Source organism: Trifolium pratense, linkage group LG4 (genome assembly GCF_020283565.1).
Source record: "Trifolium pratense cultivar HEN17-A07 linkage group LG4, ARS_RC_1.1, whole genome shotgun sequence".
Classification (NCBI taxonomy): domain Eukaryota; kingdom Viridiplantae; phylum Streptophyta; class Magnoliopsida; order Fabales; family Fabaceae; genus Trifolium; species Trifolium pratense.
In genome coordinates, this window is record NC_060062.1 from 6877503 (window position 1) to 6899834 (window position 22332).

General features: G+C 32.2%; 1 protein-coding gene and 2 long non-coding RNA genes across 3 annotated transcripts; all 3 read right to left on the reverse strand.

Annotated features, from left to right (window-relative positions):
* Positions 1 to 1764: 1764 nt before the first annotated feature.
* On the reverse strand, positions 1765 to 3925 carry LOC123924865 (trihelix transcription factor GT-3b-like). Its single transcript, XM_045977845.1, has 2 exons — positions 3348 to 3925; positions 1765 to 2651 (listed from the first exon to the last, which is right to left on the reverse strand). Exons 1-2 carry the CDS (start codon positions 3642 to 3644, stop codon positions 2124 to 2126), a joined length of 825 nt encoding a protein of 274 aa, XP_045833801.1. The 5' UTR covers positions 3645 to 3925; the 3' UTR covers positions 1765 to 2123.
* A 4416-nt stretch (positions 3926 to 8341) lies between these two features.
* Positions 8342 to 8938, reverse strand: LOC123924866. Its single transcript, XR_006814863.1, has 2 exons — positions 8785 to 8938; positions 8342 to 8688 (listed from the first exon to the last, which is right to left on the reverse strand). It is a non-coding gene; the product is annotated as an uncharacterized LOC123924866 (long non-coding RNA).
* A 6521-nt stretch (positions 8939 to 15459) lies between these two features.
* Positions 15460 to 16190, reverse strand: LOC123924867. The gene is made up of 2 exons (XR_006814864.1): positions 15965 to 16190; positions 15460 to 15856 (listed from the first exon to the last, which is right to left on the reverse strand). It is a non-coding gene; the product is annotated as an uncharacterized LOC123924867 (long non-coding RNA).
* Between the last annotated feature and the right edge of the window lie 6142 nt (positions 16191 to 22332).

Consider the following 22332-nt stretch of genomic DNA (forward strand, 5'->3'; position numbering starts at 1 on the left):
TTGCACCTCCCACTCATAGAAGGAGCAAGGGGAACCAGAGTTTTTTTTGCAAAAACCACTTTCAGGATGAAAGTTTCACCTTATCGACCAAAGACTCAACAAAAATAGTTCCCCTAGCAAAGATTAAATCATTTCGAGAGATCCAGATAGACCACACTGCCGCATGCCAAATTAACTTCCAACCTAACCTAGACTTCCTACCCACTCCTAGACCTAGGAACCACTCAAACAAACTAGAAATATTATTAGGGGAAACTAGCTCCATCCCTAACCACCGGGCTAGTTTATACCAAAATATGGAGATGCAGTCACAGGTAATGAAGAAATAGTCAACTGACTCAACGAAGTCCCCACATAGAGCACAGAAGAACATAGAAGCCTCCCTAAAAACATGACGTCTAAGGAGATTTTGACTGGTCGGAATAACTTATCAATTTACCACTATTTTTAAATTAACCACCATTTTTAACGGACTATATATATTTTAGTCTCGTCTCACAATAAAAGTCATATATGTCTCATTACTATTAGTCATTACTACCACGAAAAATTTGGATTGAATATTGCGTGTGCATTAAGAATGGAATGATGATATAGTTGAAGGAGACAGAGTTTATAAGTTGTTACTAGAAGTTATAGTAACTCTAATTGGTCAGCATACAAATAATGAGCGAGTTACTTGCAAACCTGTCTATCATCGTCTTTATGACGAGTTTCTCATATGACAGATTTAAATTTGGGGTAAGAAGTTTATTAAAAAAGTTCAGAATATAATTATTTTGCTCCTGTAATTTTGCAATGTTATTCATGTACAAATAAATAAATAATTTATTTTATTTATGTGCATGTGCATATAATGTCTTTTAACCAAATTTTTTCTATAAGTACAAATCAATTTATGGTCATTTATTTGAGGAGTAAAAATCCCTAATCATGTTCCTTATGCTTAATTCTGAACTGTCTGATCAAAATCTAATAGTCTAGAACTTGCTGACCGCATGACTGTATCAATTTTTAAATGCAATGAAACCGATCCAAATTCTAAACTGTCTGATCAAAATCGAATAGTCTAAAACTTTACAGTTTCAATTTTTATATGCACCGAATCCTTATCCATACAATATACACCTAGCTCGACATTCCGTAATTATAAGTCACACATTCATATTTGATAGTACTAAAAACTTTTTCATGCTCCAAATTAAGCTTTCTCACGTCACGTGCACAGGTCAAGTCAATAACCATTATTTGAGACCAAGTGTGCATGCAAAACTAAATCAGCTAGCTCTCAAAATTCGCATGATTTGATGATACCAAAATTACAATGAGCTTGTATTCAATTTAAATGATTAGTAAACTTCATAAAAAAAAAATATTGTTTGGAAGAACTGAAATTTAAATTTTGAATGAAACAATTTATTGATCAAATATAACTCTTTATAGCCAGGCTCAATACAGAAAGTGTTTGATCTGCTAAAAAATAAGGGACCGGACAGGACAACTTTTATTGTACTGTGTTTGATTTTAAAACTTTCCTGGTACTGGACAAATTGGGGGCAAAAGAACTGGACAAAAACTGAAATTTTTGTCCCCCACAGAACCATGGGACAACTTTTTGTCCTCAGCACAAGTTGTCTAAAATATCAAAATACATTTTTGTCCACTAAACATCGTACAACACAAAGTTTGTTCAATACCTTAAATGTTTGTCCTGTGCTGTTCTATCTTGTACTGTCCTGTACTGTTCTGTCCAGTATATATATATTTTGCAGATCAAACGAACCCTTAATAGAAAAAATCGAACATAAAATTTTGAGAGAAGCACATTTTAAGTTCTCAAATCTTTACCATTAGAATCCATCTATTTTCTTAAAAAAAAAATTGATTGAAATATTAGATTATGAGTTAAAAATAAAAAGGTAGATTACTACCATATAACTAAACTATGTACAAGATTTTAAATTATAAAATCAATCCAACTACAATTTCATTTCACATATCGAAATCTATCCCTAAACTACAATTTCAATTCACATATCCCAAATCTATCCCTAAACTTATGAAATAATCTATTTCAAAGATACAAAACTAAAATTAATGATAATTGAAAACCTAGCTACATCTTACTGTCTTTCTAACCTGTTTAACAAAGCTGTAATTAAAGCATCCCTTTTCTCAGCCCTAGCTTCATCTCTAATCCTCCTTTGTTCTTCCCTTTCTCTCCATCTTTGTTCCATCAATATCCTCTCATTCTCCAACACTTCCATTTGTTGTCTCCATTCCATTTCCCTCAACTTCCTTTCATTCTCTCTAGCTTCAAATGCTTCCATCCATTGTGCTTCTATTTGTAGTTGTTGCCTCATGAATTCATCTAAAATCTCTTTCAAATTGGTGAAGAAACTATTGCTGCTACCGCCGCTTTCGCTAACTATCTTAGCTTTTTTCTTCTTTCTATTTCTACCCTTTTGAGATATTGCTTCACTTTCTTCTTCTTCTTCGTCATCGGTTGAAAGTTGTGTCGCCTTTTTCTTTGATCCTTCTTCGGCTTCCGCCCATAGCATCCTCTGCATCCTTGATGTGAAAATTTCTTGAAGTTCATTGTAAAATGGAAATTGATGTCTCATTGCTTCTGTCTCCATTGTCTCACATCCCTTCACATCTCAAAAATAAAAGTTGCATATTTTAGCGCGCGCGCACACACATATATATAAATCTTTGAAACCATGCAACATTTTTTAAGTTCACTGTCTGAAAAAAATTATATAAGTTATACATGATTTGGAGAAAAAAAGTGGCATTTGCGGCTAATCACCTCACTAAATTTTATGATGAAGAATTTTTTTTTAATTTAATTTTTTTTCTCCTGATTTTGATTTTTGTAGTAGTGATTTTAGTATACTATATCATAAAAAATTACACATGACAATATAAAACCTTTGCTTACATTGACACTAATCAGTCAAGAGCTCTTACAAACACCAATTAAACTTAACTATTATATTCAAGTCTATATCTTGTGTTATTATTATTATTATTTTTATTTTTTTTAATAATGAAACTAGTTTTAGTTTATAATATTTCTTAGTATCCACCTTATTTTTTATTTTATTAACCATATGCTAGGTGCAAAAAAAAAATGTATGCAATAAATTAATAAAAAATTAAAGGGATTTAATAGTTCGATATGACAAATAAGATGTCTGTGTGCGAAATTATAGATGCTATAACGAAGTAACTCAGATCTATTTTATTCATTGATTTTTGGTGACAACTATTTTTTCATATGCACCGATCAAAAATCAAACTTTGAATTAAATATAGGAATAAAATTATTTAATCGAACATACCTTATAACGAGTAACAAGATTTTTCCATTTGCACTTGCACTGTTCTGCACTTCTATGATAACCCTTTTCTTTCAAATGATTGGAGATAACATCCCATAGCTGTTTGTTCCTTTTAGTCTCCATGAAAGTTTGATCTAGCTCTGCTCGGATCGTAAGAAACTCTTTCGTCTCTTGGATGCTCCATTGCGGGAATCTATCAACAACATCAACGACGTTAATAGTAGTACTATTAATATTTTGATGAAGATTTTGTTGTTGTCTTTGGTTTTTATGATGGAATTGATGATGACCCTCCATCGAAATTAAATGAAAAAAAAAAAGAAGAAAACAAAAAGAAAAGAAAGTTTCTAACTAAAGTTTGAGTTTTTCTTGAAAGAAAGAAAAGATGGTGATCTCTCTGATTACAAGGAAAAAAAATAAAAGATGGGTTTGATTTTGTTTTGAAGGATATGAGAGAGAGAAAAGAAGAGAAAGTAAAAGAAAGATTTTTATATGTGAGTGGTGTGAACATATGACGCAGTTTGTGATGTGAATGGCTTGTGATGAGAAGAAGAAGGAAAAAGAGAGATTTGCTTTGCTAACACTCTTTTTCTGTTTCTAGATATATAGTACGTTATTTCCTTTTGATTTTTTATGGAAAAAATAATTAACATGCACTTTTTTATATATGAATGAAAATTCAGATGAGCAAAACATGCAAGATAATGTGTAAAAAAAGCTTACTAATTATAAAGAAATTCTTATATAAGATATATAAAACCGACTTATAAATTGAAAATGCATCTAACTATTATTAACTCAATTTTCAGTTATGTCTCATCCATGTAGAAGTCGACATAGGCTCGAGTGGTCCAACAAATCTTAGATATATACAGTTTGAAAAAAAAGATGAAAATTCTAATATCCAACTAACATTTTTAGATATTGATATCTTATAGACAAAATTAAAATTTATGTAATATTTTCATATTAATTTATATTTTAAAATTTGTATTTTAAAAATTTGCGTTTTAAATAATTTTTTTATAAAAAATACCGATAACCAACAATATAAGTTAGTTACCAAACCTTTCAAAAGTTAAAGTCTATTACACAATTCTACAAAATTGAAGTGAAAAGTAAAAATATCTCTCACTTATAAATATGGCTTTCGACCATATTTCATCTAATGTGAAATTTTAACAAGATATCGTAAAATTGATAAATTCATGTCATATATGTTTTTCTAAAGAAGAAAAAAAGGTAAGTGTACTTAACATCAACATCATGATGAGTCAACCTTTACTACTAAAATTCTAATAGTTGCACAAATATATCTTTACTGGGAAGTATTGATTCTTAAAAAATAATGTACAATTCTTAATTTTTTTTTATAAGCAAAAATTGAATGAGAAGGAGTAGAAGGGGTACTCAATTTTTACAATTCAAGAACAATCACCTTATATAATTTGAAAGCATATTGAAGGATTATTACACCAATCAGAAAAAGTTAAATTTACATTTCTCTCTAAACAGCCTATAAATCAAAACCAGGATATATAAATAATTTGGTCTCCCGAGGAAAGAACAATCACACAATCACCTCGAAATAAAATATAATCCTTATATAAGAAAAGAAATCGACATGTATTTTCAAGAATAAATTAGAGTCGAAGTTATATGAAAATAGTGGTATGAAATTTTTTTTTGACGAAGTATGAAAAGATGATTAATTATTTTAAAGGGAAAATTGGGCTATATTATTAAAATTTGCATTAAACTATTTAATTTAATTTATTATAAAATGAGAGTCAAAGTTATGACAGTAGTGGTGTTATATTACTTTTCTAAATTTTTTAGTATATAAATATAATATTATTTACAAATATAAGATTGGTTCCAATGATAAGAGATTCAAACACCTTAATCTTTTTTTGATGAGTTCAAACACCTTAATCTGTATGTGTACAATAATATTCATGTAGTGCTCAATAAATTCCTTTAGGTAGTTAAACAATGGTAAAAAAATTATTATTTGTCGGTAGTTTAGTGGGATGGCAGAGATTCCAATTCTGATTCTCTACATATATATTATATAGTGTCCTATCGACTGAGCTAAACTCATATGACATTGTAAATAGTTTCAAACTATATCTAAATATACAAATTAAACTCTTTATAAAAAATGCTAAATATTACTCAATTAATTACAACCTATAAAATAAAATACTTGAAGAAATCTTGACAAAATAAAAAATTCTTGAGTAAATTATATTTTAGATCTCAGCCTCTTGTATTTTTTTTTGTACTATGTTTTATTGTTTTATTTGTGTAATTAAGTGATTTAGTTGTCACAGGTACATACAGAGTCACAGTGGTTTGTTTCCCATGTTGTTGTTATTCTGATGATCTGTCTACGCGGAAACTTTGTATTCTGTCTGTGTTCCACTTTTGTTTAGCGTTCCCATTGTTGCGTTTAAGTATCGTCACGCTGACCAATGTCCCACATTTATTCTTCTTGTTGACCATTATCACCACATTACTTGGATACAAAGCTTTTTCCTTCTTATTATTTCTAGTAGATTCTTAAAGGTCATAGTAATTTTTTTTAAGGTGATAGCTGATGAGAAATAAATTAACCGATTGAATTTCTAATGTTTTATAAAATTAACGGTCGAAATAACTTATAAGTATGAAATCACATGAAAAAAATTTAATTAATTATTTTTTTTAAGTAAGATGGTAGAGGTAAAATTAGAAGAAAAAATGATAAGCTATAAACTCATAAACTACTCCATCCGTCCCAAAATAATTGTCACATTTTACAACTGCACACTTGCCGATGCACAATTTTGATCATTAATATTTTTTTTTTGAAGACAAGAAACCAATATATTAATTAGAAGGTAAAAGAGTTACATAACCCATATCTTTTTGGATATGAGTTAGAATGCACATAGGAAAACAAGTGGTTCAAGACCTATTGGGCTCCACTAAGGCCCATCTAGCCAACTCATGTGCTGCTTCATTTCCTTTTCTATTTACCCAAGTTACAGAAACATTGTTCAATCGAGAAAGAACCCTAGCACCGGTGCGAGCGACCTGACCCCAATCAGTTCTGGGAAAAACGCGTTGATTCAAAGCATGGACGATATTAGCTGCATCAATCTCAATTATCGTGTTGCTGAGGTGATTTCGATCCACCCAATAGAGTGCTTCAAGTAGACCTGTTGCTTCCGCCATTGCTGCATCATGAGTACCAAAGCAGATTCGCGTTTCCGCCCCAACGCAGCGGCCATCGTCCCTCCGCAGGATCATTCCAAAAGCCCAACGTCCATCATCCGAAAGATGAGCATCCACGTTGAGCTTGAGGAAGTTCGAGGGAGGGGGACTCCAACAAATGTTGTTACGGACAACTGAATCTGATGGTTTTGGCGTCATGATGCGTTTGTCAATAAGGAGGTGGTGATACTCAGTGAGGTTCTTCATGGCGTGTTCAACAGCTTCTGAAGCAGGTGTGTTTTTATTTTGAAAAATCTTGTTGTTGCGAGCTAGCCATATACTGTAAGTTATAGTAGAGATAGTTTGTAGACACTCTGTTGGAGAATTTTTCATCATATAGATAATCCATTTTGAGAATGTTTGGGTCTGAATGTTTGTGGTCTCGATAGTTAAAGGAGAACCAAACCACACAAGTCTTGCCCACTCACAATGGATAAGGGTGTGGTCAATTGTTTCAGGGCTTTTGCTACATCTGGGGCAAATAGAATCACATATAATTCCTTTAGAAATAAGGTTTGCTTTAACAGGAAAAGCATTGTGAAGGATCCTCCATAGGAGGTTAAGTTGCTTAGGAGGAGCCTCAATTTTCCACAACTTGTTCCAAATGTAGGCTTCCTCAATGGAGTTACTAGTTTGAGCATGGTCAAGAGTTTTTTGACTCAATGATAAGAGATTGATATTTTAACTTCAAGGAACGGAGTTAAATCTCATTTTGAGACAATTAAATGGCCATTAAATCCATTGTTATATTTATAATAGTGTACTTGTCCAATACTGTATTTTATTTATAATAGTCGTGTATAACTCTTGCACAATTTGATGATATTGAAAGAGTTATACTCCAGGTCTTTTTACTCTTTTTCTTTTCATTGGTAATAGATCCGTGTTATCACACGGGTCGTAATGTTACGACGATATTTTTTTAAGTTATAGTTTAGTAATCAAAATTGGTTGCAATTATAAATATTTAAATTGAAAGAAACAATTACATATAACATATTTATATATCAGTTAGAATTTATCCTTCTAGATCCTTTGATGTCATTATACTCTTAGTTCACAAAAAAAAAAAAATAGAATTTATCCCGTGTAAAATAGTTTTTTTTTTTTAAAAATTTATTAGTAAAAACTTGTCTCGCATATGATAATTATTTTTCATTTTTAATCAGTGATAATTTATCCCGTATATGATAGTTAAAATTTATATATCAGTTAGAATTTACCCCGTGTATTTTTTGAAATTTTTATTAGTAAGAAGTTGTGTCACTTATGATAATTATTTTGAATTTTTTATCAGTGAAAATTTATCTCGTATATGATAGTTAAAATTTATATATGAGTTAGAATTAACCCCGTGTAAAATAATTTTTTTTTAAATTTTTATTAGTAAAAACTTGTCGGTAACATCCGAATAGGAAATAGTATTAAGATTGATTTGATTTTTCAAACTGTTTTCTCATGATTCACACACAAATTTGAGGCTTGAACTCATTTACTTTTAACTTGGCGCGCATTGTAAAAACTCAAACATGCATGATATAATTTTTTGCCGCAAAAAATATTAAAAATAATATATTTGTTATATTTTTGTCAAATAAATGTGTTTACATAACATTTTCCTTTTTTGCCCTTTATTACCAACCGACATACGAACGGCTTGATATTTGGAGATTACAATTGAACCTTAATACATTAAAACTCTACTTTCACTTTATTATTTGTTTTATAATTACTGAGTGGGAATGATGTTTATTGGCTTTATTGTATGTTTGGAAGAAAAAAACATTAACAACATTATAATTACTATTACTATAGTCAGCAATAACATCTTAAACAAAATATTGGAGAAGTACAGTATTATAAATTATAAATATAACAATGGATTTAATGGCCATTTAATTGTCTCAAAATGAGATTTAACTCCGTTCCTTGAGATTAAAATATCAATCTCTTACCATTGAGCTGATATCTTATGAAGGCGAACGGCATAAACATGTAGCCATATGGCACTTTGGAACAAAAGGAGCTACACAAACACAACGTTTACAATCTACATCCTTCTGGCATTTTTTCCACAACGCTGTCATGAAAAAAACAAAAAAATTATTGTAATTAAGAGATGGAATATTTTGTGTAAGTAATCAAAAAAGTTCAAAAGGATACGAAAATGGTTTACCATTAACGTCAGTTACAAGAAAAAACAAGGAAATATAGAAGATCATTAAATAAACAAACTTAATAATTTTAGTCATTTTTTTCCTAAGCTCCCAATAGATAGAAATTTATTGGTCACTATGTTTTCTTGTACTTATAGATCTGTAAGAATTAGAGTTATTATTAAATGTTTCATATACAGGTAATCAATTTGCCCATTTAGTTAGCTTAATCGATAAGGGCAACCTTCCATTATTTTCCATTTTTTTAATTTTGGGTAAATGATCATTTACCCCCCTGCAAAATAAGAAAATTTTTGTTTACCCCCCTGCACAAATTTTTTTTCTGTTTACCCCCCTGCAAAAAATAGATTCTCTCATTTCGCCCCCTGGGTGTACAGCAGAACAAGTGAATGTGCAAATTTGCTGACGTGGCTTGTACACATGGAAAAAAAATCATTTATATTTATTTTTAAATTCCACGTCAGATATTATTTTTTTCAAAAAATAAAAATAAAATATTTTTTTTCCTACAAAATTTAAAAAACGAATTTTGTTTTTTTTTTAAAAAATTTTAAAAAACATTTCCTAGAAATAACTTTTTTTTTTTCGTACAAAATTATTGAGTATTTTTTTCCTAAAATAAAATAAAAAACGAATTTTCTTATTTTACTCCAAAAATAAAGATTTATTTTCAAATCTTTTTGAATTAAAAAAAACAAAATCTTCGCCGTAATCGTTTGCTTCCACCGTCATGATTGTATTCGTCGTCGTCTTCTTCAATCGCCGAAATCATCTTCTACTTCATTATTGTCTTCTGCTTCTTTATATTTTTCTAGTTTTAGGGCAAATGGTTTTGATAGAAGAGGAAAACACCAATAAAACTTGTTTTTCTATTTTATATTTTTTTTGAAAATCTTTTTCTATTTTTTTTAATTCAAAGAGAATAACAAAAAATAAAGTTTTATTTTTAAAAAATAAAGATTATGTTTTTTTTAATTCAAAAATTTTAAAAATAAATCTTTAAAATTTTTATTTCGGAAATAAACTTTATTTCAGAGTAAATCTTTATTTTGGGAGCAAAATAAGAAAATTCTTTTTTTTATTTTTTATTTTGGGAGGAATTTTTTTTTGTTGGAAACTTTTTTAAAATCATTTATATGAAAAAAAATTAATTTTTTTTTGTAGGAATTTTTTTAAAAAATTTTGGGAAAAAAAAACAGATTTTTTTTTTTATTTTGTAGGAAAAAAATTATTTTTTATTTTTTTAAAAAAATATTATCTGACGTGGAATTTAAAAAATAAATATAAATGATTTTTTCCACATATACAAGCCACGTCAACAAGTTTGCATAGTCACTTGTCCTGTTGTACACCCAGGGGGCGAAATGAGGGAATCTATTTTTTGCAAGGGGGTAAACAGAAAAAAAATCTGTGCAGGGGGTAAACGAAAATTTGCTTATTTTGCAGGGGGGTAAATGATCATTTACCCTTTAATTTTTAATTTCTAACCTTTTATGATAGATAGGGGCAAGAAATGAAAAAAAAAATAAAAAAAATTGAAATTAAACTAATAAAACACAACAATAAAAAAATTCAAATTGTGTATTTTGTTTTTCAAGAAAATGATTTTCTAAAATCTAGCAAATTACCGATGTATTTCCATGATTTTCGTGTTATTGGTTACCGTATTAACGTAGACCTTTTAGTCGAGTCTTTGATACTCTAAATTAAAAGTCGATCCTCTATATAGATTTAATCTTATTTTGTAGAGTTTTCCCTCACAAATTCAAATATAGAAGAAGTTGAAAATAGTACACAAATACAATAGCATATAGTAAAAGTTATTAATTATTATATGCGAACATCAGAGACGGAACTAGGTAGATAACAATTGGGGCAGTCGCCACCCTCAAGATGAATGACGCTATAGTACCCACCCTACGTACATATTATCCGCCCCTGTTAATCTCATCTAGTGTTCGCCACTGTAAAACAATTTATCACACCTTTCTAACTAAGATGGTTTCTCTCCCGACCTCCCTCAATTCTTTTCTACCCCCCAAAAATCCAAGTTTGCCCCTTGCGATTTGAAACATTTTTGCCAAAAAACTTCGGTTCGCATTCACCGAAGCCAAATATTAGACCATTTCGGTAACTGCAAACCGAACATTAGCGTTTTCGGTACACAAAAAACGAACGTCAGCTTGTTCGGTATCTATGAACCAAAATGTCCTAGATTTCGGTACGTTGGTCGCTGGAATTAGGCCATTTTCGGTAGAAATTTACCGAAATAATGGTTTCGGTACCTGCGAACCGAAATGTCCCAGATTTCGGTAAGTGGTTACCGAAATTTATCAGAATGTCAGCTTATTTCGGTTCGTATAAATCGCAGTACCCCCCAGGGGCAAAAACGGAAATTCAGGGGTAGAAAAGAATTGAGGGGGGTTGGGAGAGAAAACGTCCTCTAACTAAAAGGTATAAAATAATATTTTTCATAATGGCTCACTAACTAAGAAAAGACATTTGCATTAAAGAAAAATCAAGGCAACACTAAATACTTTGTTTTACTATGATTTATTTTGGTTATAAAATAAAAGTTTATATTAAGTCCCTATGTTTGATCTAGTGGTGATAAATTTTTGTATTATATATGAGGTTCTAGATTTGATCCTCATTGTCGGCATTGTAAAAAAAAAGTTTACATTGATCATTATATTGTAAGAAGTTTATTTGTTGGAACGATTACGAGGTTTACCAGATGAGAGTCCCGATAATTCAAAATTCAGTTACCAGGTAAATTAAGCCTGACAAAAAATTATTTCCAAAAAATATGGAATTTGGATTCTCCCGAATAGTTCATCGACAATATTCTACGTAACTCATAAATTAGTACATGTTAATTGTTATGTTACAAGAAAAAACAAGGAAATATAGAAGATCATTAAATAAACAAACTTAATAATTTTAGTCATTTTTTTCCTAAGCTCCCAATAGATAGAAATTTATTGGTCACTATGTTTTCTTGTACTTATAGATCTGTAAGAATTAGAGTTATTATTAAATGTTTCATAGGTAATCAATTTGCCCATTTAGTTAGCTTAATCGATAAGGGCAACCTTCCATTATTTTTCATTTTTAAAATTTTTAATTTCTAACCTTTTATGATAGATAGGGGCAAGAAATGAAAAAAAAAAAAAATTAAATTAATAAAACACAACAATAAAAAATTCAAATTGTGTATTTTGTTTTAATTTCAAGAAAAATGATTTTCTAAAATCTAGCAAAATACCGATGTATTTCCATGATTTTCGTGTTATTGGTTACCGTATTAACGTAACCTTTTAGTCAAGTCTTTGATACTCTAAAAGTCGATCCTCTATATAGATTTAATCTTATTTTGTAGAGTTTTCCCTCACAAATTCAAATATAGAAGAAGTTGAAAATAGTACACAAATACAATATAGTATATAGTAAAAGTTATTATATGCGAACATGACCAAATAGTACATGTTATATGTGGCAATTCCTACTATATATTGTGGCTAACCCCAAAGAAGATCTTTGTGACCATATCCATCCATGAACCAATTAGTAGTACTAGAATAAGTCGTAACAATGGTGAGAAATATTTGACCACAGGAAAAATGAGTTATACAGCTTCTTCATATGGCAATGTAATATCCCAAACTACTTAATAAGTAAATAATTAGTATGTCATTCACTTAATCCCAATTAAGCTTATTAATTTAAGCCAAGATCACAAGACAATAGATAGACTTTTAAAGAAGAACAAACCGCTCATCACTTGAACGCACTGCATATAGAAGTTATTGCCTGTTCTCTTTTAACATTAAGATGAAGAGATTAACTTGATAGCTGTCATGGTGGTGTGTAGCAGAGAAATAGAGGTCACGGTCATGTGTTTTAAATATTTTATATTCATCTTATATTACAACCGTCGGATTGATCACACAAATAAAAATGGTGCAGCAGAGCAGGTTGCAGATACTATGGCAGCTGAGGATCCAGATCGATAATATTTTTATTTGAATGTCAAATACCTCTATAATTAGGCGTGTCATGGTGTCCGATACTAGTCAGTGTTTGACACTTGTACGCCACGTGTTGGACAACTCACACAGATGTCCAAAACATATAAGACACTCGTACAACACATGCCAGACAAGTGTCCTTAGACACATAACGGAACATAAACCCACAAGAGTTAAAGATGTGTCGAAACAACAATGTTGATCAACGAGATTATTTTTAGCTTTTTCAATAGTAGATAAATAAAGATCAAATATTGTCTTATCTTGTTTAAAAACTTTATTTTAGTGAAATAACTTGCTCAACTTAAATGCATATGTATATATTTTGATTATCAATTTACATATTTTACAAAAATATGACGGTGTCAATGTCCTACATTTTTTATATTAGCACTATCGATGTATTTGTGTTCATGTCGTTTCAGGTATCTGTGTCAAAGTTCGTATTTCATGATGGAATGTTGTGTATGTTGTGACTTGCGAGGCACGAGGCAGTAGGCCTACCTCCCTGTTATGTGAAATTGAGGGAGTTTAATTTGTGGTAATTTAGTGTTTTAAGCAACTTCCAACCCTTTCTTTCTATTCTATAATCTTATTTCCATGTCCTTTAAGTTAATGGTGACACTTTTCGTTGATAAATAAAATTTGGGATTCAATTTTTATTTAGAGCGGTTAAAACTTAAAAGTATAACAATATTAAAAATAGAGCTTTTTTTTTTTGTTGATAATGATTAAAATTGAACCTTAGTTCAATGTAATCATCAACTTGCACATTATTTATAAACAAAGTTTAGGGCATTTAGGCTATAAATTGGACCTATATTCAATGTAATAATCAAATTTCACTTTTATAATTCATACTTAAACTCTTGTTATTTTATTCTACATTTTCTTTACCTTTTCAACGGGCATTTTGTAATTCATAGTTAAATTCTGCTTATTTTATTCTAATTCATAGTCAAACTCTCATTCAATGTAATCATCAACTTGTAACTCAGTTAATTTCTTTTTTAGGTTTTCTTTGTCATTTTTTTAGAGCAATTAAGAATATCACATTCAATTTTTTTTTAAGAGCGGTTAAAAATATCACATATTTTGAGATTGATTCAACAATAAAAATTGTGCCACTAAAATAACTATTTTGCGGCAAGACTTTTAAAGCTTTGTGACCTTATGGATACAACATGACATGCAAATATGTATATTTTTTAATAGTATTTTTATTTAATAAATTAATTTTTTTAAAGTTTATTAAAATTTTGGCTTTATTTATTAAAAATAAATCAAGAGAATTTAAAGAAATGAGTGTAGTTAACGCAGATTAAGGTATTTCGAAGTCCAAGTCTTTTTCTTTTTTTTAAAAAAAAAATAATTGTGTTCTCCCAAACATGGTCGACACCATCAAACCCCAATTGGGGTATAGCTCAAAGCATACTTATGTTTCGGAATGAATTCTCACCATTGGAAAAAAATTGAGGAAATAATATGTGCATTTAAACCATTAGATCAAAAACATGTAATAATATTTTAATTATAAAAAAGTAAAGACAAGTTGATCAATTGTTAAGATGTACAAATTGAGGAAAATTGAGGAAAAAAAACTTGAGAGGATCCTTTCTTCTTATATTTTGACAGAGCTCGTCGTATATGACACTATTTTTTGCTTGTGTTCCTTGTGTTTATTGTAAGAATATGGTGAATTTGTGGAGGTGTCATTTATACGTTGTGGGTGAAGCTCTATGAGGACGATATGCCTTAATTATAGTAGGGGTGTGTTCAAATTCAAATGGATCCAAATAAAAATCGTAAATCGAACCAAAAAAATCGCAAAAACCGAATATGTCTGAATGTCTTTTTATGAAAACCGCTAGGTCACGTCAAATTTTGGATTGGTTTTTCAAAACCGATCTAAACTGAACCAAATCGCATACATATATTTTTAATAGTTATTTATCTTTTTATTAGTATGATATATTGCATAACCTATTATTTGTTGGATATCCAAAAATCGATCCAAATCAAATCACATAAAATTGGATCGAATCACACTTTTTTTAATTTGTTATTCAAAACTAAAGCGAACCAAAAATAAATTTATTTTTGGATCGGATGATTTTTGCCTTAAAACCGATTCAAACCAAACCACAATCACCTCTATGCCACATATACACAATCATGTGGTTAGTTTTCTCATTGCTCAATGTTGGTCAATTCTTTCTATTTATCACTTGAGTATATACGGACAATAACCAACAAAAATATTGGCTTCATGAAAACACTGATTTTCACATGGCTAAAATTGAAACAAATATGTGGATGCCTAAACTAGAAACTGTAAAACGGAAATCCAAAGATGCATTTGGACTAAATTAGCAACTACAAACAAGCAACCAACAAAACACACAAACATGTTATTAATTAGAACCTCCAATTGAATAATCAACCGACTAATTTATCACTATTGAAGTTATATATAAAAATTCCAAATTTTAAGACCCTAAACTATCGATTTTTCATTGATTACCTTAGTGTTGTTTCAAACTTGTTGGTGGATTTGTCACAATTGTATGCATTTGGATTAGTAATTTGTTTGAAAAAAATTAATTTTAGAGAGAAATTGAAAGACAAAAAAAAAAAAGAGAATAGTAAAAAGTGTTTTACAGCTTTATGTAAGTGTTGCAAAACAAAAAAAACAGTGGGAGCAAAATAAAAAAAAAATTAAAATAAGAATATTGTTGAAAATTTTAAAAATCTAGGTGCATCCTTCACGAAGGACCCATTTGGTTCTATGAAAAGAAAGTAGGAGGAAAAAACATTACACAAATCAATACATGAACTTAGACTAAAGTTAATCTAAATTCATATATTGGTATGCGTAATTTTCTTTCTTTCTATTTTTTTTCCATAGAAACAAACGGATCATAAAAATCAGGAGGAGGAAAACATTTACAATAATGATTACGATAGCATTTTCCAACCCAAGGAGCTACACAAACAATATAAGCGCATTCATGATCCTCCTTGCAAAGTTTATATATTGCTGTGATACAAAAAAAAAATAAGAAACAAATTTTACTATAACAGTTCAAATATTTTGTACAATAAGATAATCAAGAAACTTTAAAGGAATACGAAATGGTTTACTTACCACTAACATCAGTTACCACAAGAAACAAGGAAATAAAAATGATCGTTAAATAAACAAATTTAATATTTTCAGCCATACTTTTTCTACAAAGCTTGCTATAGATATCAATTTATTTGATCACTTTATGCTGTAAGAGTTCTGAGTTTTGTTTATTTGTTTAAATAAATATTTTTGGCACTTATAAGTTATAGATCACCATTTTATAATAGTAATTATAATTATAAAATTTGTCGTTGTTAATCAATTTGCCCATTTAGCTAGTTCAATAGAATAGAAACTTTATATTATAATAGATAGGGGCCAAAAATAGAAAGGCCAATTATGTTTTTCATTTCTGTCTCGTGACTGGAGTTTTCCCGAGACTTCTGTAACTATGGGCTTTACTATATGGATTCGTTGTATCACAAGTCTTATTACATAAAATTGTTTGTAAAGATACTCTCCAACTGTTTGATAAAATGCTTGTGAGGAATCTTCAGGATCAATCTTCTTCTAATTCCTCGGAATAACAATCTTCGACACATCTTCAACTCAACATCATATCAGGCATTGACAATCTTCTTCTAATTACTCTGTATAACAATCAGCAGGATCAAGTTCTGGTGTATATGGTTATTGATCTGTACTCTTTTTTCCTTCTCTAGGTTTTATCCCTTTGGGTTTTACTAGGAAGGTTTTTTAACGAGGCAGGTCTATTTTTGTTTTGCTAATGAAACAACAATCTTGTGAACCCTTTTTTAAACATCTGATATGAATCCTCCCTCCTTTTTCACAGTCTTCATTGTCGGTTGATTAGCCAAACGAGAGTTTAAAGTCCTAGTCCGGTTTCTCTGGTAACAGAGATTCCCTCGGCTGGGGACCAGTTTTGGCGAATCAACTGAACGGCGAAGAGGTTTTTCTGAAGGATAGGGGACGGCGATCAGAATTAGCAATATCAAGCAACATCAAGGATATAGCAACTATCGGTATACATTTGATCTTTTGAGTTGTGTTTTGATGTCAGGGTTTGTGTTGTTCATCTTTCTTTCGTTTACACTCTAGCGATCAGAGCTATTTTCATATATTCACAACTATGGGACGCAATAGCGAGCAAGATTGGAATGAAGTGATCGGTAGGAACCAGAGACGAAGAAATAACGGCCACGGCAGAATCGATATCGCAACAACCACCAGACAACATAGGGAAAAGGAGATACCTTATGTCACTTATTTTTTCACTGATTTTCCGGATAGTTTCGGAGCGAAGGCAATGTCAAACATTTTTCACAAGTACGGAGATATCGTAGAAGTTGTTATCCTAGATAGGAGGGACAAGAGAGGTAGGCGCTTTGGGTTTGCACGTTTTGAAAATGTTAGTAACACAAGGAGCTTTGAGTATGAACTCGATGGGATCATAATTGGCAGGGACAAAATCTCTGTTAACATTTCACGTTTTCAGAGAGAGGTTAGGCAGCGAGATAATGTGACTAGAGATAAGGGCCACAATGGCACAGGGGCTACGAGGGAAGAAAGACAACATGGCAGAGAAGCTGTTCATGTTCACGTTGAAGATCATAACAATTCTTATGCGCAGGCTGTCAAGAAGGGGGCGAAGAACAATGGTGCTTCATACCAGATCAATCAAGGATTACGTAGGGTGAGTTTTGGTGCAAAGGAAGAAGAACTACAACGTCTTAAGCGAGCTTTTGTGGGAAAAGTTGTCCAACCTGGAATGTCGTATAATATTCAAGAAGGTTTTCATAGTCAAGGTTATTATGGAGTAAAGATCACACCTTTAGGTGCGAACCTGGTCTTGATGGAAGAACAAGAGGAGGGCGAGCTTCAGGCACTTCAGGCAGATGCAAAAGACTGGCTGGAACAATGGTTCAGCCTTATAAAACCTTGGGAAACTAGCGCAGTGGATAATGAAAGAGTGTCGTGGGTTCGTGTGTACGGTATTCCAGCACATGCTTGGAATGTTGATTTTTTCAACCTCATTTGTAAGGCTTATGGTATGTTTATTAACGCGGATGATGGCACCATGAAGAAAAACACCATGGATGTTGCACGTTTGATGTTGAGGACCAAAAGTCACAAGGTTATTGATGATGTTTTTGAGGCAATCATTAATGGAGAAATTTTTTCGATGAGAATTATTGAGGATTCTTATGGGTCTATGCGTATTCTTAGTCCTGCAAAGCCCAATTATGATGGTCGTGACGATTCGATTGATAGTTCTAACGAGGAAGAAGAGTTGGGATCCATGGAGGATGTAGTTTCAGCAAGTGATAACCTTGATCACGCTGAGCAAGATAGAGAATTAGTTGAGGAGACAATGCATTCTTTGGCTTTGGTTGCTCTTCCAAATTCAAATGTCAACAGAGTTGAGGTTGTAGAAATCGTAGAGGAAAGTTTGCCTAAAGAAGTTATTCCTAATCAACTCAATAATAATGTTTTTTCGTTACATTCAGATTCTCACGATAACCAGGGTGAGTTAGGTGTATATGATAATGGTTCTTTTAATAATAGTCAATTTATTTCTAGCCCGATGGTCAATAGTGTGGAGAAAGGTACAGTTAGCAGTGAACCCAATGCTAACAGTCCAGTGATGTCCAGCAACTTGAATTTATCTCAAGAAAGGGGAATGGGTTGCAAGCCAGTATCTAAGGGAGTCATGGGATGCACTAATTCCATAGCTAATTCTAAGCTGAATCCTATTCTGGAGCCTATTGTCTGTGTTGCGCAGGGAGGGGTTAAAAACAACCCGAAGAAAAAAAGCATTGGTTTGATTAAGGAGAATAACATAATTCATCATCGCCCCCCTTTGTATGACACTAGTAGAAATAAAACTTCTACTGGTTTATCTGCTAAAGGTCTCGAGGTTAAGAACGACAAGTGCACGCGTAATCCTGTTGGAAAAATTAAGAAACCAATTATTGCTTCCAACTCTGTTTCTTCAACAGGCACGATACTTTGTTGTAGCTCTTTGCAATCGTCAGATATTAGAAATTGTAACAAGGTATTTTTAAAAAATAGAGAAAAGGAAGTTATGTCAAAAATTTGGAAGGGGGCCAGAGACTTTGGTGTAGGAGGAGAGGAAGATGAAGATGTTTGTATTCACCACATTCACAATAATAAAAGAAGAGATGAGGATGGTAGAATTCAAAGGGCGCAACAGAAAAAGTGTGCCAAATGAAGATAGTATTCTTGAATATGAGAGGGTGGGGGGTGGGGGGGGGGGGGGAGGTTGAGTCAGTTTCTCAAAAAAGGTATGTTTGATTTATGTATGTTACAAGAAACAAAGAGAGCACATTTTGATGATTCTATGATTCATAATTTGTGGGGGCATCAAGATGTTCACTAGGCGGCTAAGGAGGCGGTAGGACCATTTGGAGGTATTTTAACAATCTGGAACTCTGACTTATTCAAATTGCTAAATATCTTTTATGGTGACGGCTTTGTGAGGATTTGTGTTGATTGGGAGGGTATGAGGGTGAACATTGTTAATGTGTACTCTCCTTGTAATTTAGCGGGCAAAAGAAAATTATGGGAAGACTTATTGAATCTTAGAAGAGGGGATAGTGGTGAATGGTGTATTGGTGGTGATTTTAACGCTATTCTTCATTTATCCGAAAGAAAAGGAAGTAGTGTTGCTACAAGGAGGAGTGAGGTTAACTTTTTCAAAGAGTTTGTGGATGACATGGAACTTATCGATATACCTGTGCTAGGGAAGAAATTTTCTTGGTTCAGCCCAGACGGTATAACTATGAGCCGCTTAGACAGGTTCTTGTTATCAGAGGGCTTCTTGAAGAAGAATGGTGTTAAGGGGCAATGGATCGGAGACCGTGATATATCTGATCATTGTCCAGTTTGGCTCCTCAGCTCGTCGTGTAATTGGGGCCCTAAACCTTTTAGGGTGATAAACGGTTGGTTAGAACATCCAGAGTTTAATGGTTTTGTGGAATCAGCATGGAAAAGTTACGATATTAGGGGTAAACAAGCTTTTGTCTTGAAAGAAAAACTAAAACTTCTTAGAGAGAGTCTAAAGAAGTGGAACAAGGAGGTGTTTGGTTATTTGGATCTAAACATAGAGAAGACAGTCTCCGATATTAATGAGTTTGAAGGCCTTCTTTCAAGTACTAATGGGGATGCTGATTACCTTATGTTAGAGGGCCTAAATAAGGAGTTTTGGAAGCAACTTCAATTTAAGGATAGCTTACTCAAACAGAAGTCCAGATCAAAGTGGGTTAAAGAAGGGGATTCTAATACCAAATTTTTTCATCAGACTTTAAAGGGTAGAAGGAGGAATAACCAACTAGTGGCGTTGAGAGATGGTGACAAATGGGTTCAAGGGGTCGATGAGATCAAGTCTTTTGTAAAAAATTATTTTGCTAATAACTTCACCGAAGAATGGCATAACCGTCCTACTCTAGATGGGCTTTCGTTTAACTCCTTGACGGAAGCAGATAATTCTTCTTTATTATCTCCCTTTTCGGTTGAGGAAGTTAGAGAGGTTGTGTGGAATAGTGATGGCAATAAGTGTCCGGGTCCTGATGGATTTAACTTTAACTTCTTGAAGACTTGTTGGGACATCCTAAAAACAGATGTTATGGAGTTTTTGAACGAATTTCACAGTAGTGCTTTCCTTCTAAAGGCGATCACTGCATCTTTCTTGACACTAGTACCAAAAAAGGATCATCCTCAAGTATCATCAGATTATAGACCCATTTGCCTTGTTGGTTGTTTGTATAAAATCCTTTCAAAGGTGTTGGCGGCTCGTCTAAAAAAAGTTATTGGTAAATTGATCTCAGATTGTCAAACAGCCTTTGTTCCTAATCGTCAGATTTTGGATGGGGTTTTGGTAGTGAATGAACTGATTGATTTTGCCAAGAGAAGAAAAGACAGGTGTTTATTATTGAAGGTTGATTTTGAGAGGGCGTACGATACGGTAAATTGGAATTTTTTGGAGTATATGATGCGGAGAATGAGATTTGCGCAGAGGTGGCTGAAGTGGATGAGAGCCTGTATTTTTACTAGCTCAATGGTAGTCCTACGGCGGATTTTGTTGTTGGTAAAGGGCTGAGACAAGGGGATCCGTTATCTCCCTTTCTTTTCTTGATAGTTGCGGAAGGTCTCACTCGCTTAATGCAGAAGGCTGTTGACAATGGCAATTATCATGGTTTTAAAGTTCGTGATGACTTACAGTTTCACACTCTTCAATTTGCAGATGATACTGTTCTAGTAGGTGAAGGGAAGTGGGAGAATTTGTGGTCGCTTAAAACTGTGTTGAGAAGTTTTGAATTAGTATCGGGACTGAAGGTTAATTTTTACAAAAGTAAGCTTTATGGCATTAATCTTGATGATAATTTTTTGTCCGCAGCGTCCTCCTTTTTACACTGTGAAGTAGAATCGATACCTTTTCGTTTTCTAGGAATTCCAGTTGGAGCTAACCCAAGGAGAAAGGTCACTTGGAATCCTATAGTGGAAGCTATGAAGAAACGACTTAATACTTGGAGTGGTCGAAATTTATCATTTGGCGGAAGAGTTACACTCATTAATTCGGTACTCTCTAGCCTCCCATTATATTTTTTCTCTTTTTTCAAGGTACCGGTGTGTGTTACAAGAATTGATTAGTATCCAAAGGAGATTTCTTTGGGGAGGATGTTCTGATATTAAGAAGATTTGTTGGGTTAGTTGGAACACAATTTGCCTACCAAAAGATAAAGGTGGGTTGGGTATAAAGAATCTAAATTATTTCAACCAAGCTTTACTTTGTAAATGGAAGTGGAGAGGTTTGTGTGATCATAATACTTTATGGACCAAACTATTAGAACATAGATATGGGAGTTTGGCTGATAATTTTTTGCACTCTAATCTTAGCAATGTCAAAGGTCAATCTTTGTGGTGGCGTGATATTATGAAGATTGGGGGTATTGAGAATGATGCGTGGTTCAGGACTAATGTGAGCAATGGCGCAGATAGCAGACGATGGGGGCTTACTCAATCAGGTATTTTTTCGGTGAATTCGACTTACGAGTTCCTTCACTCTCGCGAAGTTGTTGTGGCTATTGATGAAAATGTAGTGAAAGCTTTACAACAATTATGGTTAAATGATGTTCCATCCAAAGTAAGCATTTTTGGATGGAGGTTATTATTATCAAGACTTCCAACTCGAATGGCCTTGGCAAGAAAATCTATCCTTGTTAATCCGCATGAGCAATGTTGCATTTTTTGTTTTGAAGAACAAGAGGAATTATCTCATGTGCTCTTTAATTGCTCTTTTTCTCAAAAGTTGTGGAAGCGGATTTTTAAATGGATGAATGTGGATTTCATCTCTTTTGATGACGGGTGGAAACATTTTTCCTCTTTTGGAGCTTTATTGAAAAATA

Coding starts and splice junctions, on each gene's coding strand:
- LOC123924865 (XM_045977845.1), bottom strand. CDS start 3,644: ATGGAGGGTCATCATCAATTCCATCATAAAAACCAAAGACAACAACAA. Junction 2,652..3,347: donor ATCTTGTTACTCGTTATAAG/GTATGTTCGATT, acceptor TGAGATGTGAAG/GGATGTGAGACAATGGAGAC.